General features: G+C 36.7%; 1 protein-coding gene across 1 annotated transcript in view; it reads right to left on the reverse strand.

Moving 5' to 3' along the window:
- Window positions 1-2,516: 2,516 nt before the first annotated feature.
- Window positions 2,517-15,989, reverse strand: part of TRPC6 (transient receptor potential cation channel subfamily C member 6) — an 87,312-nt gene continuing 73,839 nt past the window's right edge. The window contains exons 10-12 of the mRNA XM_050333942.1: window positions 10,218-10,301; window positions 7,755-7,830; window positions 2,517-5,866 (exon numbers count right to left, since the gene is read on the reverse strand). Coding sequence (XP_050189899.1) covers window positions 5,715-5,866; window positions 7,755-7,830; window positions 10,218-10,301 — 312 coding nt within the window. The 3' untranslated portion in view covers window positions 2,517-5,714. The remainder of the gene's footprint in view (window positions 5,867-7,754; window positions 7,831-10,217; window positions 10,302-15,989) is intronic.

Consider the following 15,989-nt stretch of genomic DNA (forward strand, 5'->3'; position numbering starts at 1 on the left):
TATTTCTCCATTCAAAAATGAGTATGTTAAGAATGCAGCTGCAGAGCCTCAGTTTACCATGAGAAGATGGGGAGTAATTAACTGGACTACACACAGGACAGAATCAGTAAGTGTCTTAACTGGAAGTTTCAGAACTGCAGTTCTAAGGAAAAATTCCACAGCAATGCCTGTTGCTGTGAAGACATTAAACTAATGAAATCCTGTGGGTTTTTTCTATTGAAGTTTATTAAACCATCAGAGTTCTGGTAAAGTTGCACAAAATCTTCTGTGGAGGCAAGGAAATACTCTCTTTGAGAAAGAATTAAAGTGTTCTCTTTCATAAATTCCTCAAACTACTTATTTGAGCATGTTGACACAAGTTAGTATCATTCTCCCCTAGCATAAAGGAAGAAGCTGAGCAACTGAGAGTTGAACTGGTTTAACAAAGGTCATGGGAAAATAAATTTATTTTCATTTGAGAGTGAGTAGGTTTTGGACTAGTTGTCATTTTATTTATGCCCTTTTTGACAGACTGTGCAAACCTATTAAAGTATACTCATTGTTGATAAAGAACAAAGAAATATCAAAGTGGTATAAAAGTGTTCATGTATAAAAATGTAATAAAATATTGCTATTATTTTGATAATGATTTATCTAATGCACTTTACTTTGAATACTATATGATTTGATCTTTTTAAATTACTTTGGAGGTCCATGAATTAAAGGAGCAAAGAATAAATGTGAAGGAGCTGAATCACAGAATACTGAAAAGCTTAAAACAAAACCAGATGCTACTAAAATGCAGTTGTTTGGACAGAGAAACTACTGAAAGTTTGTACTTTGTGATCACTATTGCACTGTCATATTACAGATGGTGACAGGAAGAACAAGAGGAACAGGAAATTTGGTTTTTGCAACAATGAAAAAAAGGGAAAAAAGAAATATTCTGAGGTACTCAAAGTAATATACATCAGGGAAGAACAGTGTATGGGATCCCCTGGACTTCTAAGTGTATGGGGTTCAATGTACACTCCTCAGCCTTGTTTCTCTTTCAGTATAAGCTCCTGAAGTACAAGTAGTTTCCAAAGACAAACTTTGTGAGTTCTATTTTCCACAGGCCAAATTAAAATTTAACCAGGAACATAAGTCTTAGAAATATTATTCACACTAGGCATTTTCTAACAGATTTTACAAAGCATTAAATATTTACATGAAAAATTAGCAATTTACACTATAAGGACGAGTTCTACTGTTCTGCAAATGAGCCCAGTTGCACATTATGTGGTTTGCAATGTATTAATTGTAATGTTCAGCTACTAATTTCAAGCTTGAGGGAAATCTCTTAAGAAGCAAATGCAAGATTTTGTTAGACTAAATTGTATTTTGGGACAAGGCAGTCATGAGAACATGTTCTTAGTAAATTACTTGATACAGCTGCTATAGCTGAAGTACTGCCAAGAACAAGCTGTATATTGTAAATCTTGAAGACACATAATTGAAAATATATGTTCACCCCAATGTACTAAAACATGAAATACAAACTTCTGTCATAAAAGTCCTAGTTTATCAACAAGAATTTAGTTGCCATGTGTACTGTTAACAGAGTTTTCTTCACATTTGCTATAGATTTGGTTAATGGGTATTTTCATTTATGCGTACCTACAGTAACACTAATGAAGGAAAAAATGAAATACTGGTGCAAAGAAGAACACTACTCATCCACCATCTCTGGGAATGGGCTAGATTCTTCTGAAGGCAAGTTAGATCCTGCCCCTCTCAATGAGTATCCTCATCAGTTCAAGCACTTACAAGCAGATGAGCACTTGTGATGGTTCATGGCCCTGCAGTGTGCTGAAGTGATCATTTATGTCAAGCTGGGACTTCTCACACTTCAATATAAACATTGCTACCATATAAACAGTCACAGTGGCTTCTTGGAGTAACAGGAGAAAAATGGTCACTTCTACAATGTGACTCACCTGGGATACTTGTCTACCTTAAGATCACACAAAATCATGCCTTTGACCACTTCTATCCACTGAACACAAAGAAAGTCTAGACAAGCTCAGATGCAGAAGTCTTCATAGCTGGTGTTTAAAATCAGATGAACCTGTAGATCCCACTTCTAGAACCAGTAGGATTCGTTGACTTGGCCTGTAAGTGCTCTAAGATACGGTAAAATACAGCAGATTTTTAGATGTCATATCTGAATTTTCATGTGAAATCTAGTAGCTCTTATTCATGACCTCACTGTAAATCTTGAGTACCTTAAGCTTGCATTACAGTATTGCTCTCTGATAAAATTCATGGTTCTCCAGAATGCATAAAGTTTTTTCCCAATATTTAGACATGATTCTGTTTCATCCAGAAAAGTGTGAGAAAACACTGGACAAAGATTTGTTTAGTTGTGGATCTTCTTACTGTATTTTCTTCTCTTCAGAACTTCTTAAGCCCTTTTATATCTTTTAGTGAAATACATTTGGATGAACAGAAAGGAGAATGTCTAAGAGATAACAGATTCTACTCACTGTATCTCATAATTCAAGCTTAAGAAATACTCAGGGGAAAATATATAAAGGCAATACTTCTTCACAGCAGGTCTGGTTTAGATGTGGAAGTTGCTACAGAAACTGAACTGCTGAGCTCAAAAAATTTCAAGAAACAATACGTAGGTAGCAAGACTATCTTGCTATCTTAATAATTCACAGATAAATCTGGAAATACTTTCTCATCAAAGTTATATCAATCTTGTTTTATTGGAAACCAAAAGGAGAACTATATAAGGTGGAAATTATCTGTTACCTACTGCAGATGTTCTGAAACATCTAGCATCAGTCACAGTCACAGCAGACAAAATACTTGGCCTTGAATATAATCAAGTATGAAAAGACCCTTGTTCCTTCTTTGAAACTTTTTTTTTGTATTATTGTTGCTAGCAAATGAAAGTATTTTATCACATTAGTCTTCCAGGCAAGAGCAGCCAATGGTTCCCAGTGAAATACCAACCTGTTCATACAATGCATCACAAAGATATTTTGAGTCAGATACATTTAATTTTTTTTTAAACAGAATAATATATTTGGTATTGTGCTCATTTTGAATACTACATTGCTTGTCACACTACATTTGGTAATAGACCTCTTCAAATATATTTAACAAATTGTTCCATGAGTAATAACTACATATAAAATATCTTCATTGAATTAAAAAATCCATATGTATTTTCTTAATGAAATACAATATATACAATATGATCTGATTTTTTTTAATGTAAGCCAAATTTTGGGCTTAAACAAATTCACAGTGTACATTTTACCTCTGTAATAGAAATCTTCACTTTAAAAGTGCCTGGATCTTAAACTGTGTTCATGTACATCTTTTCAGTGGGTTTATGGAGAGTGAAGGTTTACCATCACCCAGCACTAGAGCAGATCCAAACTGCACATTACAATGACCAAAAATAAAGACTTCTGATTACCAAAAGCAAATGCTGACTGTCCCTGTTACCTCAAATTCTGACCAACAGATTTTCTGAGGAGCTTGTCACAGGTGGAAGATGTGCTTTGAGCAAGCATGGCCTCTAAAACTGTTATTCCATGGTGCTGAACTAACTGCTCACTGCTTTGGAAAACCAGGCCCAAAACACTCAAGTGGGAACTCAAAATCAGTGGCCAGTCCTGCCCAAGGGAGATGGTTGGGAACCATCCAAGAGCCAAAAGACAGTGAAGTTATGGTCACACTGCCTCCCAGCCTGAGGTCACACCAACTCCCCATGCTCTATCTTTGAAAACCTCACTTCCTTTCTTCTCCCTCAGAGGAAGAAGCATTAGAAGTTTTATAAACCCTGAGTTCATTATGCCTGAGGCCCAAGGACACAGATTGCCCCACATGCTCCACCGGTGCCTAAACTAACGTGCCCAGTAGTTCCCCCAAACCGTGACAAATACCCTCAGGACAGGTCGACTTCAGCCCCTTGGCTCCACCTGTCTCCATCTGATTTCAAAACCCATTTTAATACTTGGTTTGGGTTTTTTTTCCCTGATAATACACAGTGATCCCACTAGAATTTTTTTTTCAAAAGGACTAACAGTAAATTCAGCTAGAAACTAATCTAAACTCATTAAAAAATAACCTCAGCCTAAAAGGAAGAGGCAGAAACATTCAGATACATTCCACAATAAATAAATTTCACAAAGCTAATTTTAAAGCAATTACTGATATTTTCATCCTTGTTTCTTAAACATACAAGTCTTTCACAAGCGCATTCTACACCTTGATGTCCCTGTTACAGTTTTTAACAGCCCTTTCACTAATCTCAACCAAGTTTAGAGAGAAGAGAGATGCCCAGTACAATATATATTTATAACAGTCACAGAATCAGTGACTGTCAGAAGAGAGAAATAAAATTTATTGTATTAACTGAGGAAAAAATTACCTGGAATTTATGCTGTATCAACCTGGAGAGACAAAAACTAGCTGACTGTCCTGCCTGGACATACTAGTGATACAACAAACAGCCAGAGACAGACACCTCATCTCCAGTTTAACAGAAAGAGGCATAGAAGTATTGCAGTGGGCAGGGTGAAAGCACTGGAGGCTTCTGCTGATGGCGTAGAGATTCTTCTTTGGAGTCCTAAAGAACACAGCACAAGAGCTGAGCTTTCTCCAGTGGAAAAAAGGATGAGGGATGCAAAGAAGATGAGATTTGATGAATTCTTGGAACAAGACGCTTTTGTTAGCTATGGATAGGTCTGAAGGAAATGGTATGATTTACAGAGGTTTGAGTATGGGGAAACAAAGTCCCCCATGCTACTCCCAGAATTCAGAGAGGGGTTTCACCTAACGTTTTAGTATCTTCCACTTTAAATAAAAATGTTACATTCAATCCCCCACCCTGCAGTTTGGGAGGTTCAGCTCAAGACATAAAAGCTGGAGAACCTGGGAATTCTGAAACAGATTAGAACATCAATGATTAATTATGGATTAATTATGGATTAAAGAAATTTTTCTTCTGGTCTCAGCAATAGCTTTTCAATAAACTTGGTGAAAAATACTTATTCATTAATGCACTAACTACCACTGGAACTTAGGGATCTTTCAGGATTGTCCAGTCCAGTGGTGACAGGGATAACTTGCGAGAAGTGTAACATGCTATGTGTGCCTTGATAATTTACCTCTGCATTAGGAAGCATTCCTAAATTATTTTAATACCCTGTCCATTTTTAAGAAAGACAGTTAACTTTTTTTTCCCACCCTAGTTGGGGAATGATGGAAAAATTAAATATCTTTTGATATATATATATACATGTACACATGCATATATATGCAAAAGCCTGTAATTTTTCTCTTTTGTTTCACTAAAATATATGTAAGAATCTTTACAAAAGGAAATTTGCAAAAAATAAACAGTAATGTAGGAAAATTTTAGATCTATGCTTTTAATCTTTCATGACTGGCCTTATCAAGATTCCACTGGAATTCTAAAAGAGGTAAATTGAGTATTTAAATTATCTCAAATTAACTCTTCTTCAGCAGGTAAAGAATAAATACCTTTACTGAAGTGGCATCCCCTCCCTACTGTAGACCCAGAGGATGTACCACTGTGTTTTTCAATAAAGAATTGGAATGATTTATTTCTGAATATTTTGTATAAACGTGAGCTAGACTTGAGAAAAAACAGAAATATGGCTTTAAGTGAATTGTTAACATTCTGTTGCATCTCTTAAACATTTCGGTTATCTCTTGCTTTCTTCTTCCTTGGAGTCAAGTGACAGTTTTTCCCCAAGTTTCCTTATAAGTTCTGCCAGATCTTCAGAATTTTGAGATTTTTCCTCAAGGAGTTCATAACGGAGACTTGAGATGTCCTGTTTAATTTCCTTCAGTTCACCTGTAACAAATGTTAAAAGATCACACGATTAAGAAACAAAAGAAAAAAACACCGTATCCAAATATGTCCCGATTATCACAGGTTTTCTCTGTATTTCTGTTTTGAAACAGAAAAGGCAGATGTTCTATTGCCTGTTGGTGAATGGTGGTTTACGACAGGAATATGAAGATGCAGTTCAGGAATCAAACAAATCTGAAGGCAAAAGTGTGAGAGGCCACATCAATTCACAAAACTCAAACGATATGGAAGCTGCTGTTCTGCTAGCAGGAGACATCATAAAATCATAGAATCACAGAATCACATTTAGGTTGGAAAAGACCTCTAAGATCACTGAGTCCAATCATTAGCCCAGTAGTGCCATGCCCACCCCTAAACCTTGCCCCTAAGCACCATATCCATATGTCTTTCAAATAACTCCAGGGATGGTGACTCAACCAGGCTGGACAACCTGTTTGAACACTTCACAACCTCTTCTGTAAAGACATTTTTCCTAATGTCCAATCTAAACCTCTGCCTGACGCTATTTGCTCTTGTTCTGTAACTTGTTACTTGGGAAAAGAGTCCAACCACCACCTTGCTACATCCTTCTTTCAGGTAGTTGTGAGTGATAAGGTCTGTCCTTGAGCCTCATTTTCTCCAGGTTAACATCCTCAGTTCCCTCAGCCTCTCCACATCAGACTTGTGCTCCAGACCCTTCACCAGCTCCACTGCCCTTCTCCGGACATCCCCCAGCACCTCAATGTCTTTCTTGTAGTGGGGGTCCCAAAACTGAACACAGGATTCAAGGTGCGTTCTTACCAGTGCTGAGTGCAGTGGGACAATCACTGCCCTTGTCCACACTTGGCCACACTATTGCTGACACAGGCCAGGATGCCATTGGCCTTCTTGGCCACCTGGGCACACTGCTGGCTCATGTTCAGACCCTGGTGACCAACACCCTCAGGTCCTTTTCTGCAGATCATGCAGACTGGGGTTGCCTGAGTCCTCCTGGCTAGCAACAAAGCCTCTCACTGTCCAAAGGAGAGCAGTTCTCTCCTTCTCCTGCTGCACTGAGTATCTTTCTAGCATCAGAGGGGTGCAAACACACAAGAACATCCCTATGAAGTGCATTTGCTAGCTGTTTCCAGCTAATAAATCACACACAAAAGAAGCTGAAACATGTACATCCCCATATATGAATTCACAATAAGAACACATACCGACACAAATCAAAAGTCATACGAGAATGCCTCAAACCAGCTGCTGCATTAAATGCAGTCTCACCATGGGAAATGCCTGGGCATCACAGCAGCCTTCCCATATCCAAAGGAAATCTACAATAAAGCTGGAGAGGGATGTTTTACAAGGGCATGCAGCGATAGTACGAGGAGAAATGGCTTCAAACTGAAAGAGGGTTAAGTTTAGATTGGACATTATGAAGGAATTCTTTCCTGTGAGGGTGGTGACGCACTGGAACAGGTTGCCCAGAGAAGCTGCAGATGTCCCATCCCTGTATGTGATCAAGGTCAGGATGGATGGGGTTTTAAACAAGTTAGTCTACTGGAAGGTGTCCCTGCCCATGGCAAGGGGGTTAGAAGAAGATGATCCTTAATGAACTAGATGATCCTTAAGGTCCCTTCCAATCCAAATGATTCTATGTTTCTATTATTACTAGAAATAGCAACACTTTTGACAACTTGTCAGATCACTGATAGTTTCTGATGGGAGACAAGATACAGGAATCCCATCTCTTCTTTAACTTCAATTTCATGGTAATTTTACATCTAGCACTTGTAAATATGTCAAGTGAATTAAATATTTTGTAAACATTTTTTTTCGAGTGGCATATGTAACCACTTTCATTTGTTTTGGTTCTTTGATTAAACATACAATTTATCAACATACTCACCTTCATTGACTTCATCACTTTCCTTATCTATCTGAGCTTTCAATACGTATCTTTTAATTAGACGTTTCATTATTTTCTGAAGAGAATAAAGAAAGAAAAAAGTTTTCTTTGTTGGACTAGTATTGTTATGACATTTCAAAATATGAGCTCTCGTCCTGCTTTCAGCTGGAAAATGAACAGAGTTCATTTTCTTCTTACTAGCTGGTACAGTGTGACTTCTGGTTTTATTATGAGAATAGTGTTGATAACTCGTGTTTCAGTTGTTGCTGAACAGTGCTTACCCCAGGTTAAGGACTTTTCAGTGTCTCGTGCTCTGCCAGTAAAGAGGTGCACAAGGGAGGGAGCACGGTCAGGATAGCTGACCCAAACAGGCCAAAGGGATATTCCATACCACAGAATGTTATGTTCAGCGTATAAATGGAGGGGAGTTGGCCTTAAAGGACAAATCACTGAGCTTTCACTCTCTCTTTCTCTCCTTTTCACTACTACTCCTACTATTATTATATTTTACTTTATTTATATTGGTAAAGTGTTCTTATCTCAACCCTCAAGTTTTACCTTTTACAATTCTCCTCATCCCACAGCGTTCTGGGGGTGGTATGGGGAGAGTCAGTGAGCAACTGTGCAGCACTTAGTTGACAGCTGGGGTTAAATTACAGCAGCTCTGTTACCTTCTGTTGCATTCAGACATTTCAGTGTAGGACTAGTCAGGTTAAACAAATAGAATGTAAAAATCTCTGCTTTCATCTGTAGTAGATATTTCAACTTTATGATTCTGCACATATATGTAGGTGAAAGTTGGAAAACTAAACACATTTGACAAATGTCAGAATTCACGAAGCTTAATTTACTACTGTAGTCTCTAAGAATGATCAATTGATCTCCACGTAGGTGAAACCATCTGGCCTTTACTGCGACCACAAGGTGACAATGACCCTGCTTAGCAGTGCTAATTGCCAAACCCTTTTGTCATCAGTTTATTTTAATCTATTTTGATATTATATTTAATAAGTTATGCTTTCCCAATGTTGGGCTTAGAGAAAATGGGACCCACAATTCTAAGAGTCATTTAAGTATCTCAGTTGGGACTTATCTAACCAAATACTTTCTAATGTAAATATTCATATCTGTCACCTTTAATTCCCTCTATGGATAAAAAGTGCAAACCTGAGAGCACAGTTTATCTCAGACAACTAAAATTGATCAAATAGATCACACTATGAGATTGACTAAACTCTCTGCTAATAATAAGGGGAACCGAGGGTAGTAAATCTATTGTAAATTTTACCCTGAGGAAAAAATAATTCTGGCCCTGATTCTCCCATTAGTTCAAATTACTTGAAAAAGAACAAGGTATCCAAACACCTTTTAGGACAGGTATTTCTGTCTTTGGGTTTAATATTATGGTGTAGTCCATGACAACAAAACACTTTTTGTTTTTCACCATAAGATATAAAACATACATAGATTTATGTATCTGCTTTTGTCTCCACAGTAATAAACCTGGTCAGAGCTGGTTGTGAGGTGAGTCATCCCAGATTAGTGGTTCCAGATCATCACTGCAGTCATGCTTGCAAGGTCAGCAGCTGTACTGTTTATTCTAATAATCCAAGAATGTTTCAAAATACAAAGCCACACACCTTCATGTTTATGGGGTAAAATTTTATTTTTAATATCTATCATTGCATCCTAATGAAATTGGCTGTGAAGAAGTCAGGGAGTTTTTGGAACAGACTTGTGCAGACTTCATAATATAAGAACGGAACAGAGCTTGCCTGACCAGGGGGAAGAGCTTTTTTTCTGTCTTACAGTCAATAAAGTATATTTGTTTTCTATACCCTTTTCATTCAGATTGTCATGTTCTATTGACCAGGCAGCTCTTGCTTCTTCTTTTCCACCTGCTGTATGGTACTACAGGAAGGAAAGTAGCAGTCTCTGGATCAGAATAGCTGGTCCTTTGGTGGACTGTGCTGGGTCTCTTTATACTTAACTGCACAAAGGCTCACTGCAGTTGTTTAGGAGACAAAGAAATATCAGACTATATTGAAAGCATAAAGGTTGACAGACATTTGCAGTGCTTGAGGTATTTGTATACAGAGGTGTAGAACAATAAGCTAAGCTACTTCAGCAGATGGAATGGGAAGATTTTGAGGGTTTGTTTTGGTTTTCTTAGTTCCCATTGTGCAATTGAAGACTCATCCTGTCTCTAAAATTAAAATTATTTCTCAAGCACTTTAAAATATTACACTATAAGGGCAGCATTTAAGAAACAAAGAGGAGAGAAAAATACCCTCAGATAGTTCTGCAAATACATATATCATTAAATTTATTTCAGATACATACAAGGCCAGTGAATTTATTCCTGACTCACGTTGTTTAGAATAAATTCAAAACTATCCTCAAGACATCATTCTGCCAGTTCTACTACTTTTTGATTTTGTTCAAAAATAAACTGGGTTTTACCTGGTATTGTCTTGGAGGATTGTTTAAACTGTTTAAGTGGATTTCATCTGAGCTTCTTATACTTGATTGCTTCCTCTGATCAAGCTGAAATGGAAAGATTATTTATAATTCAAAATAAATAAAAGAAAAATACATATATAGCATGTATAAATCATGCATATATACACCATGTGACAGAACATTAACTGTTAAGTTCAACCAGGAAATGTTAATTTATTGCAGTAAAGTCCTCATACATGTACAGAATTTCATTACAAGATTAAAAAAACACTTTCAGACTGTGATGTAGCAAAGTGATAACTGGTAGGTTTTCTCCATTTACTCTGCCTCTCACCTGCTCCTAATATGTCCAAGGGACTATAATAGAGTGGCCACGTCACTCTGGGCTTTCTCCTGCTCCTCTGATGCACAGGAGGGGAAATCCATGTCAGGAGGAAGGCAGTACTGGTGTGGTACAGCTTTGTAGGCAACAGATGAGGGAAGGTCAGGGCAGGTGTGGGAGAAGCCAAGGAAAGAAGGGTGACAGCATTATCCCTTTCCATTTTTTTTCATAGCACTTGCCTGTAATTAATGTGACCTCCACTACCACAAAACACACAAGGAGTTTGTTTCTCCCCTCACTGGTTGAATCTAATTGGTCATGCAATTCACACAAGGGACAACAAGATTATCAGCTGACACTTTTGAGTTGCATCTTCTTTATTATACATGCTGAAAGGGCATAAATCCCCAATGAAACATGGAGGATGCAATTTGTAGGCTTCATTACTGATTTACATCTTTGAGAAGGACTAAAAAATCACAAAATGGTGAACTGAGACTCAAGCTGAATGACCGGGCTGCGGTAAGAGTGAACGGTAGCTGTCAAAACAAATAGTATTACTTTACATAAATAACAGGGCCAGTTCAACAAGTAGTGCAAGTAATATAAAGATTGTGAAATATACATCATGACTGATCTTGATGAGGAGTAAGTGGGACTTGAGAAAGTCTGAAATTTTACATGGTCCAGTAAAATTTTTACTGTTTTAAAGAACCAGGCAATCATTGCAGTGTCTCAGATCCTGCAGGATTGTGTTGTCCTTCCAGTGAAATCCTCTATGTTGTGTCTTAACACATAGAGCACCTACAGATAAGTAAACTGGACCATTTTGAAGCCTGTTAAGTACTATGTGGGATATGCTGGGATATAAGTCATTATGGAGGAAAGCAGGGAAGGGTTAGATGCAGCTGTACACTGGGAATAATTTAAATACTTTTAGATTTTGTTTAGCATTTCAGAGTCAAAGAATGGTTTGTGTTGGAATGGACATTTAAAGAACATATGTTCTTTAAAGAACTACATGTTCTTTAAATGTCCATTTAAATGCCATGGGCAGGGACACCTTCCACTAGATCAGGTTTGTATTTTGACATTTTTTCCTGAAGAAAAGTTGACACCTACTGGTAAAATACATTCATTTGCAATTAATATAAAGTTCACAATGAACTTGGATTTTTTTCTTTAGAAAGATTCATGAATTATATGTACATTCTTGAAAAAAACATTCTCTCTCTATTCAGACTGTTTATTTGAATAACCAAAAATAATGATAGAAGATATATAATAATATAAATATAAAATAATTAATATTTGTCTCTTACATATTAATCTACATTTGGACGGAAGTTAAATAAAAGATGTATAGAAAGGGCAAGTTGTTGTTTTTTCTTGCTTGAGTAAAGCTACTTTAAATGCTTTGAATATATATTAGAAAACATAAGTTTATCTAAATGCTTAAACTTAAACTAAGTATCTGATTTATGATAAAAAGTAATGGCTAGTGAGTTTACTCAACTGTGCAATCACTATGTCTTTCAGGATTTTAGAACTATTAATACTGTCTTGGGCCTCACCTTTACTACTAGGCTAAAAGAGAAAAACAATCTTCCTGCTATTTAAGCTCCTGGACTTCCCATGCACCATTTTTGGAAATAATATAGTAGAATAAGAGGTAAAGCATGCTTTCTTTGCAGCAGCAGAGGGAAGTTGTTGTGAGTAAAACTGCCCTAGGCCAAGAGCTTGGGCTATAGTTGTGTGGCTGGTGTCCCAGCACTCCTGGATCTCTGACTTTGCAGCTGTGATATCATTCATGATCCTGTTACTTACCAGTTTATATATAATCTACAGATTTTCCTTATAAATGTTTAGTATTTACTATGTATTTTATTATATATTTTTAAAGTAATCTGTCATGCTGGTTACCAGCTTCAAATTTAAGTTACACTGGTTCACTTCAAATATTAATCAAATGCTTAACTACAATTTGATTTTCACTTGAAATAGAAAAACTGGTATTATGTGGCAAAATCAGTTAAGTGAGACACTGCAAATTTGTAAAATCAGGCACACTATAACAAATTTATCTTAACTTTTACCCTTCAGCACTTTTTTGGACAGAATAATGAACTTAGCTACAGAGTGCACCTTAAAGTTGGCAGACAAGTCAAAAGTGTGTAACTTCATTAAATCTGCTTATGTGTAACACTAACAGGACAGAACATCTACTGTGTGCTGCTGAACAACCACTTGGTGGCAGAGATTGCCAAGATTTCATCATAACGTCAAATAACATTGTTAAACTCTCTTTAATTTTCATGCCTATGGTTTTTTTCTTTCCCCCAAATTACTACTGGAGTACACTCAGCCTGTCATGTCGATAACTCAGTGAGAATTCCTATTTTCAAGTTAACATTTTTTTTGAACATGAGTAATCAGAAGGGAAATAATGTAAATTAAATAAAACAATGATTCAAACCCCACAAAATAACTCTCTTCCAAGAGTGTGGTGTGAGAGATGACATGCAGCACATATGCATCATTCCTCTTAGAAAACACCTTTGTCTTTAAACTTTCTTTTCATTTCGTCATTCTCTAGTATTACTTAAAACTGAATGCAATCACAATAGTAATGTAATTATTGTAGCTGTTTTGTTTACCACTCTGTTAATGTCTTAAATCCCATTTTTCAGAAGCAGGTGATGATTTGGCATGCCAAAAAACTGTACATGCTTGGACCAGAAGGGAGAATTCACAGAAAATCAGTTTGTGCTCCCATAACCAAAGGCCACCCATGAAAATTTCAGAAACATTGGTTTGTACTAGGAAAGTAAAAGCTGAAATATTTTTCTTATTTGAATGGAGGTTTAAAGCAGTTTCAATAAATGGTTGTCCCTTATTTTTTTCTTGAAGGGCCAGGTTTCAAGAACAAGGTTTAAATACATGATCTGCAACTACTGTTTTTTAGCTCAGGAAGATGATAAACAAGTTCTGTGACTCTTAAAAAAACAAACTTTCTCAATCACAAGGCAATTTTAAAATTTAGAATAAAAAACTAAGTAGGTTTCTTTAAAACTCTCCTTTTTCTTAATTTATTTCTCCCCTTAATTTAGTTTGAGTTTCTTGTTCATTTTATGTTTAAAACTCCAATTCTAGCTTGAAACAAGAAATCTACGAGTTTTAATCAACAGCCTGAAAGAAAACAACTTCACAGCCATTAGTATTATATGCAGATATGTCTCAAGAAATTAACTTCTGGTGTGCTACACTTTGAACACAGCAATGTAAATTACTTGCCATAATTACAGCACTGACAGCATCTGGCTTTGTTTTCTGCCAACAATAATCAGGGCAGAGCTGGCTCTAGGAGCAAAATTTCCCCCCCTTCTAATCCTAAGTCTTGTATTTACACTCACCGTGAAGCTGCTGTTGCTTTTGCATTGAGAAGATGCTGGTTGTGCAGGAGAAAGACCCACAGGCTGGATCTGAATCAGTAAACTCAAGTGTGTGTTAACATTATTTGGCCCTGCAATGCAATGTCTTCTACCAATAAACGTTTACTCTCCTCCCAGGTAGGACTTGCCCCAGAACGATTTTCTACCTTCCTAGGCACAGTTTGGCAACTGGAATGGTCTGAAGACAAGAGCTTGCAGCAACCCTTTGCAAGGAAAACTACTTAAATAGGGGCAAGCCATTCCTGATTTGGCCTCAATGCCCAGACAAGCTACCCTTCACATTTCACTAGCATAAACACAGCCATTAAGTCTAGGGTCTTGCATCTGGTCTTGTCAAATCTTTTCTTATCTTTGCACAGATCATCACATTTATAGTAGCTCCTTGTGTAAATATCTCCTTGCTCAGCAGCAACAGCACTCTCAGGAATCCAAAGTCAAAATCCAAAAGCCTGAGAATGCCTTTGAGAAGATGCCATAAACTGGTCAAAACAACAACGAATCATAAACACTGGGTCAAAAAGTAACACAAAAGCATTTTAGTTACTTTTTGGAAGTGCACAGGATGGCAGCATCTCATAGAGTCAGATAAAGTCAGCTCCACAGCATGTAGTGGTTCAAAAAGTAAGTAAAAATGTAATCATCTGGTGATAGCAATCACCCTGCTGGAAAAGCTGAAGAATGAATAAATGCAACTCAGATGCTTTATGTTTATCAACATAAAAGCCTTTTTTTTAATTTGATTTGCAGTTTTATAGCTGCTTTGGCTGGGGAGTAAGCACATTTCATTTAGGATTAGTTACACTACAATCTGCAGTGAGTGTAAAGCATTAATATTTGAAGACTAAAATTTAATTCAGGGCTAGGAAAAAATCTGATAAACGATGTTTACATTCTTACAGCTGTCTTTCAGAGGGACTGTTGTAAAAGCTGATACACCTGTTACTGTTTTATCTAGAACTGGTAATTATTACACTTTGCACCCTTCTAGTTGAATTTCTAGATTTCAAAGGAGTGACAAAAATACAGCTTCTTTCCTTAGGGTGCATAAATGGGATTTTTAAGAGTACCTGTTTTAAAGAACATAAATTTCATGCTAAAAAGGTACTCAAACAAGCTTCTAACTTACTTATGTGATTTTCAAAGTCACAAGGGAATTAGAAAAAGAACCATTTGTTGTTTCTCACCATCACTCAATTTTAAGTTTATATGCATCTCCTTATATCTCATGCATCCCCTTATGCATGACTTTTCAGTGATGACTTTATCACTCACAGAGGTTTTAAAACCAAGTTTTGCAAATGCTAGTCATTAAAAACGTGAGCAAATGAAGTATCACCTTTGTTGGGTCTTAAATACCTTAGGATTAGATTTCCCAAGTAAAATGAAGACAGATCTGTGAAACACTAGGAAAATTACCAATAGTACTCAAGACATTTGAAGTTAATAACAATCTTGACTTTGGTGACACTGTAGTACCTGTGTTTGTTCTCATAAACTATTATAAAGTTAACCAAAGGCAGAGGTTTGTCAGAGGCATAGTATTTTTCCTAAAACTCCATTTTTTCCATCTAGGATTGAAACCAGTTTTTCTCTTCTACTCTTCAACTCTGTATTGAAAAATGTGCTTGTCACACTGGTGACAAAGAACTGACAGACACATGTAAATTCTTTAGTGGTCCCCAGTCTAATAGCTAATGACTCTTGACTACAGACTCAAGAACTCATAACCTTTAACAGGCCTCCGCTCGGACCACCACACATTTTAACAAAATTCTTTCCACATTTAAATTTCCATAGAAGACAATTTTGTTTCCGCTACCATGACAAATTTTAACCTTTTTCTTTGTATGCTAGAATAGTGCTAGTCTTTAAATTTCCAATATCACCTAACATTCCATATTCTCCTAAAGCAATTACTTTGATTTATGCCAAGACAGTGCAGGAAAAATACACTGACTACAAACTCCTTAAGCAAGCCCAGTGAATCAACTCAAGCAC

This window comes from Myiozetetes cayanensis, unplaced genomic scaffold (assembly GCF_022539395.1).
Source record: "Myiozetetes cayanensis isolate MyiCay16 unplaced genomic scaffold, myiCay2020 scf5-8, whole genome shotgun sequence".
NCBI classification, from domain to species: Eukaryota; Metazoa; Chordata; class Aves; order Passeriformes; family Tyrannidae; genus Myiozetetes; species Myiozetetes cayanensis.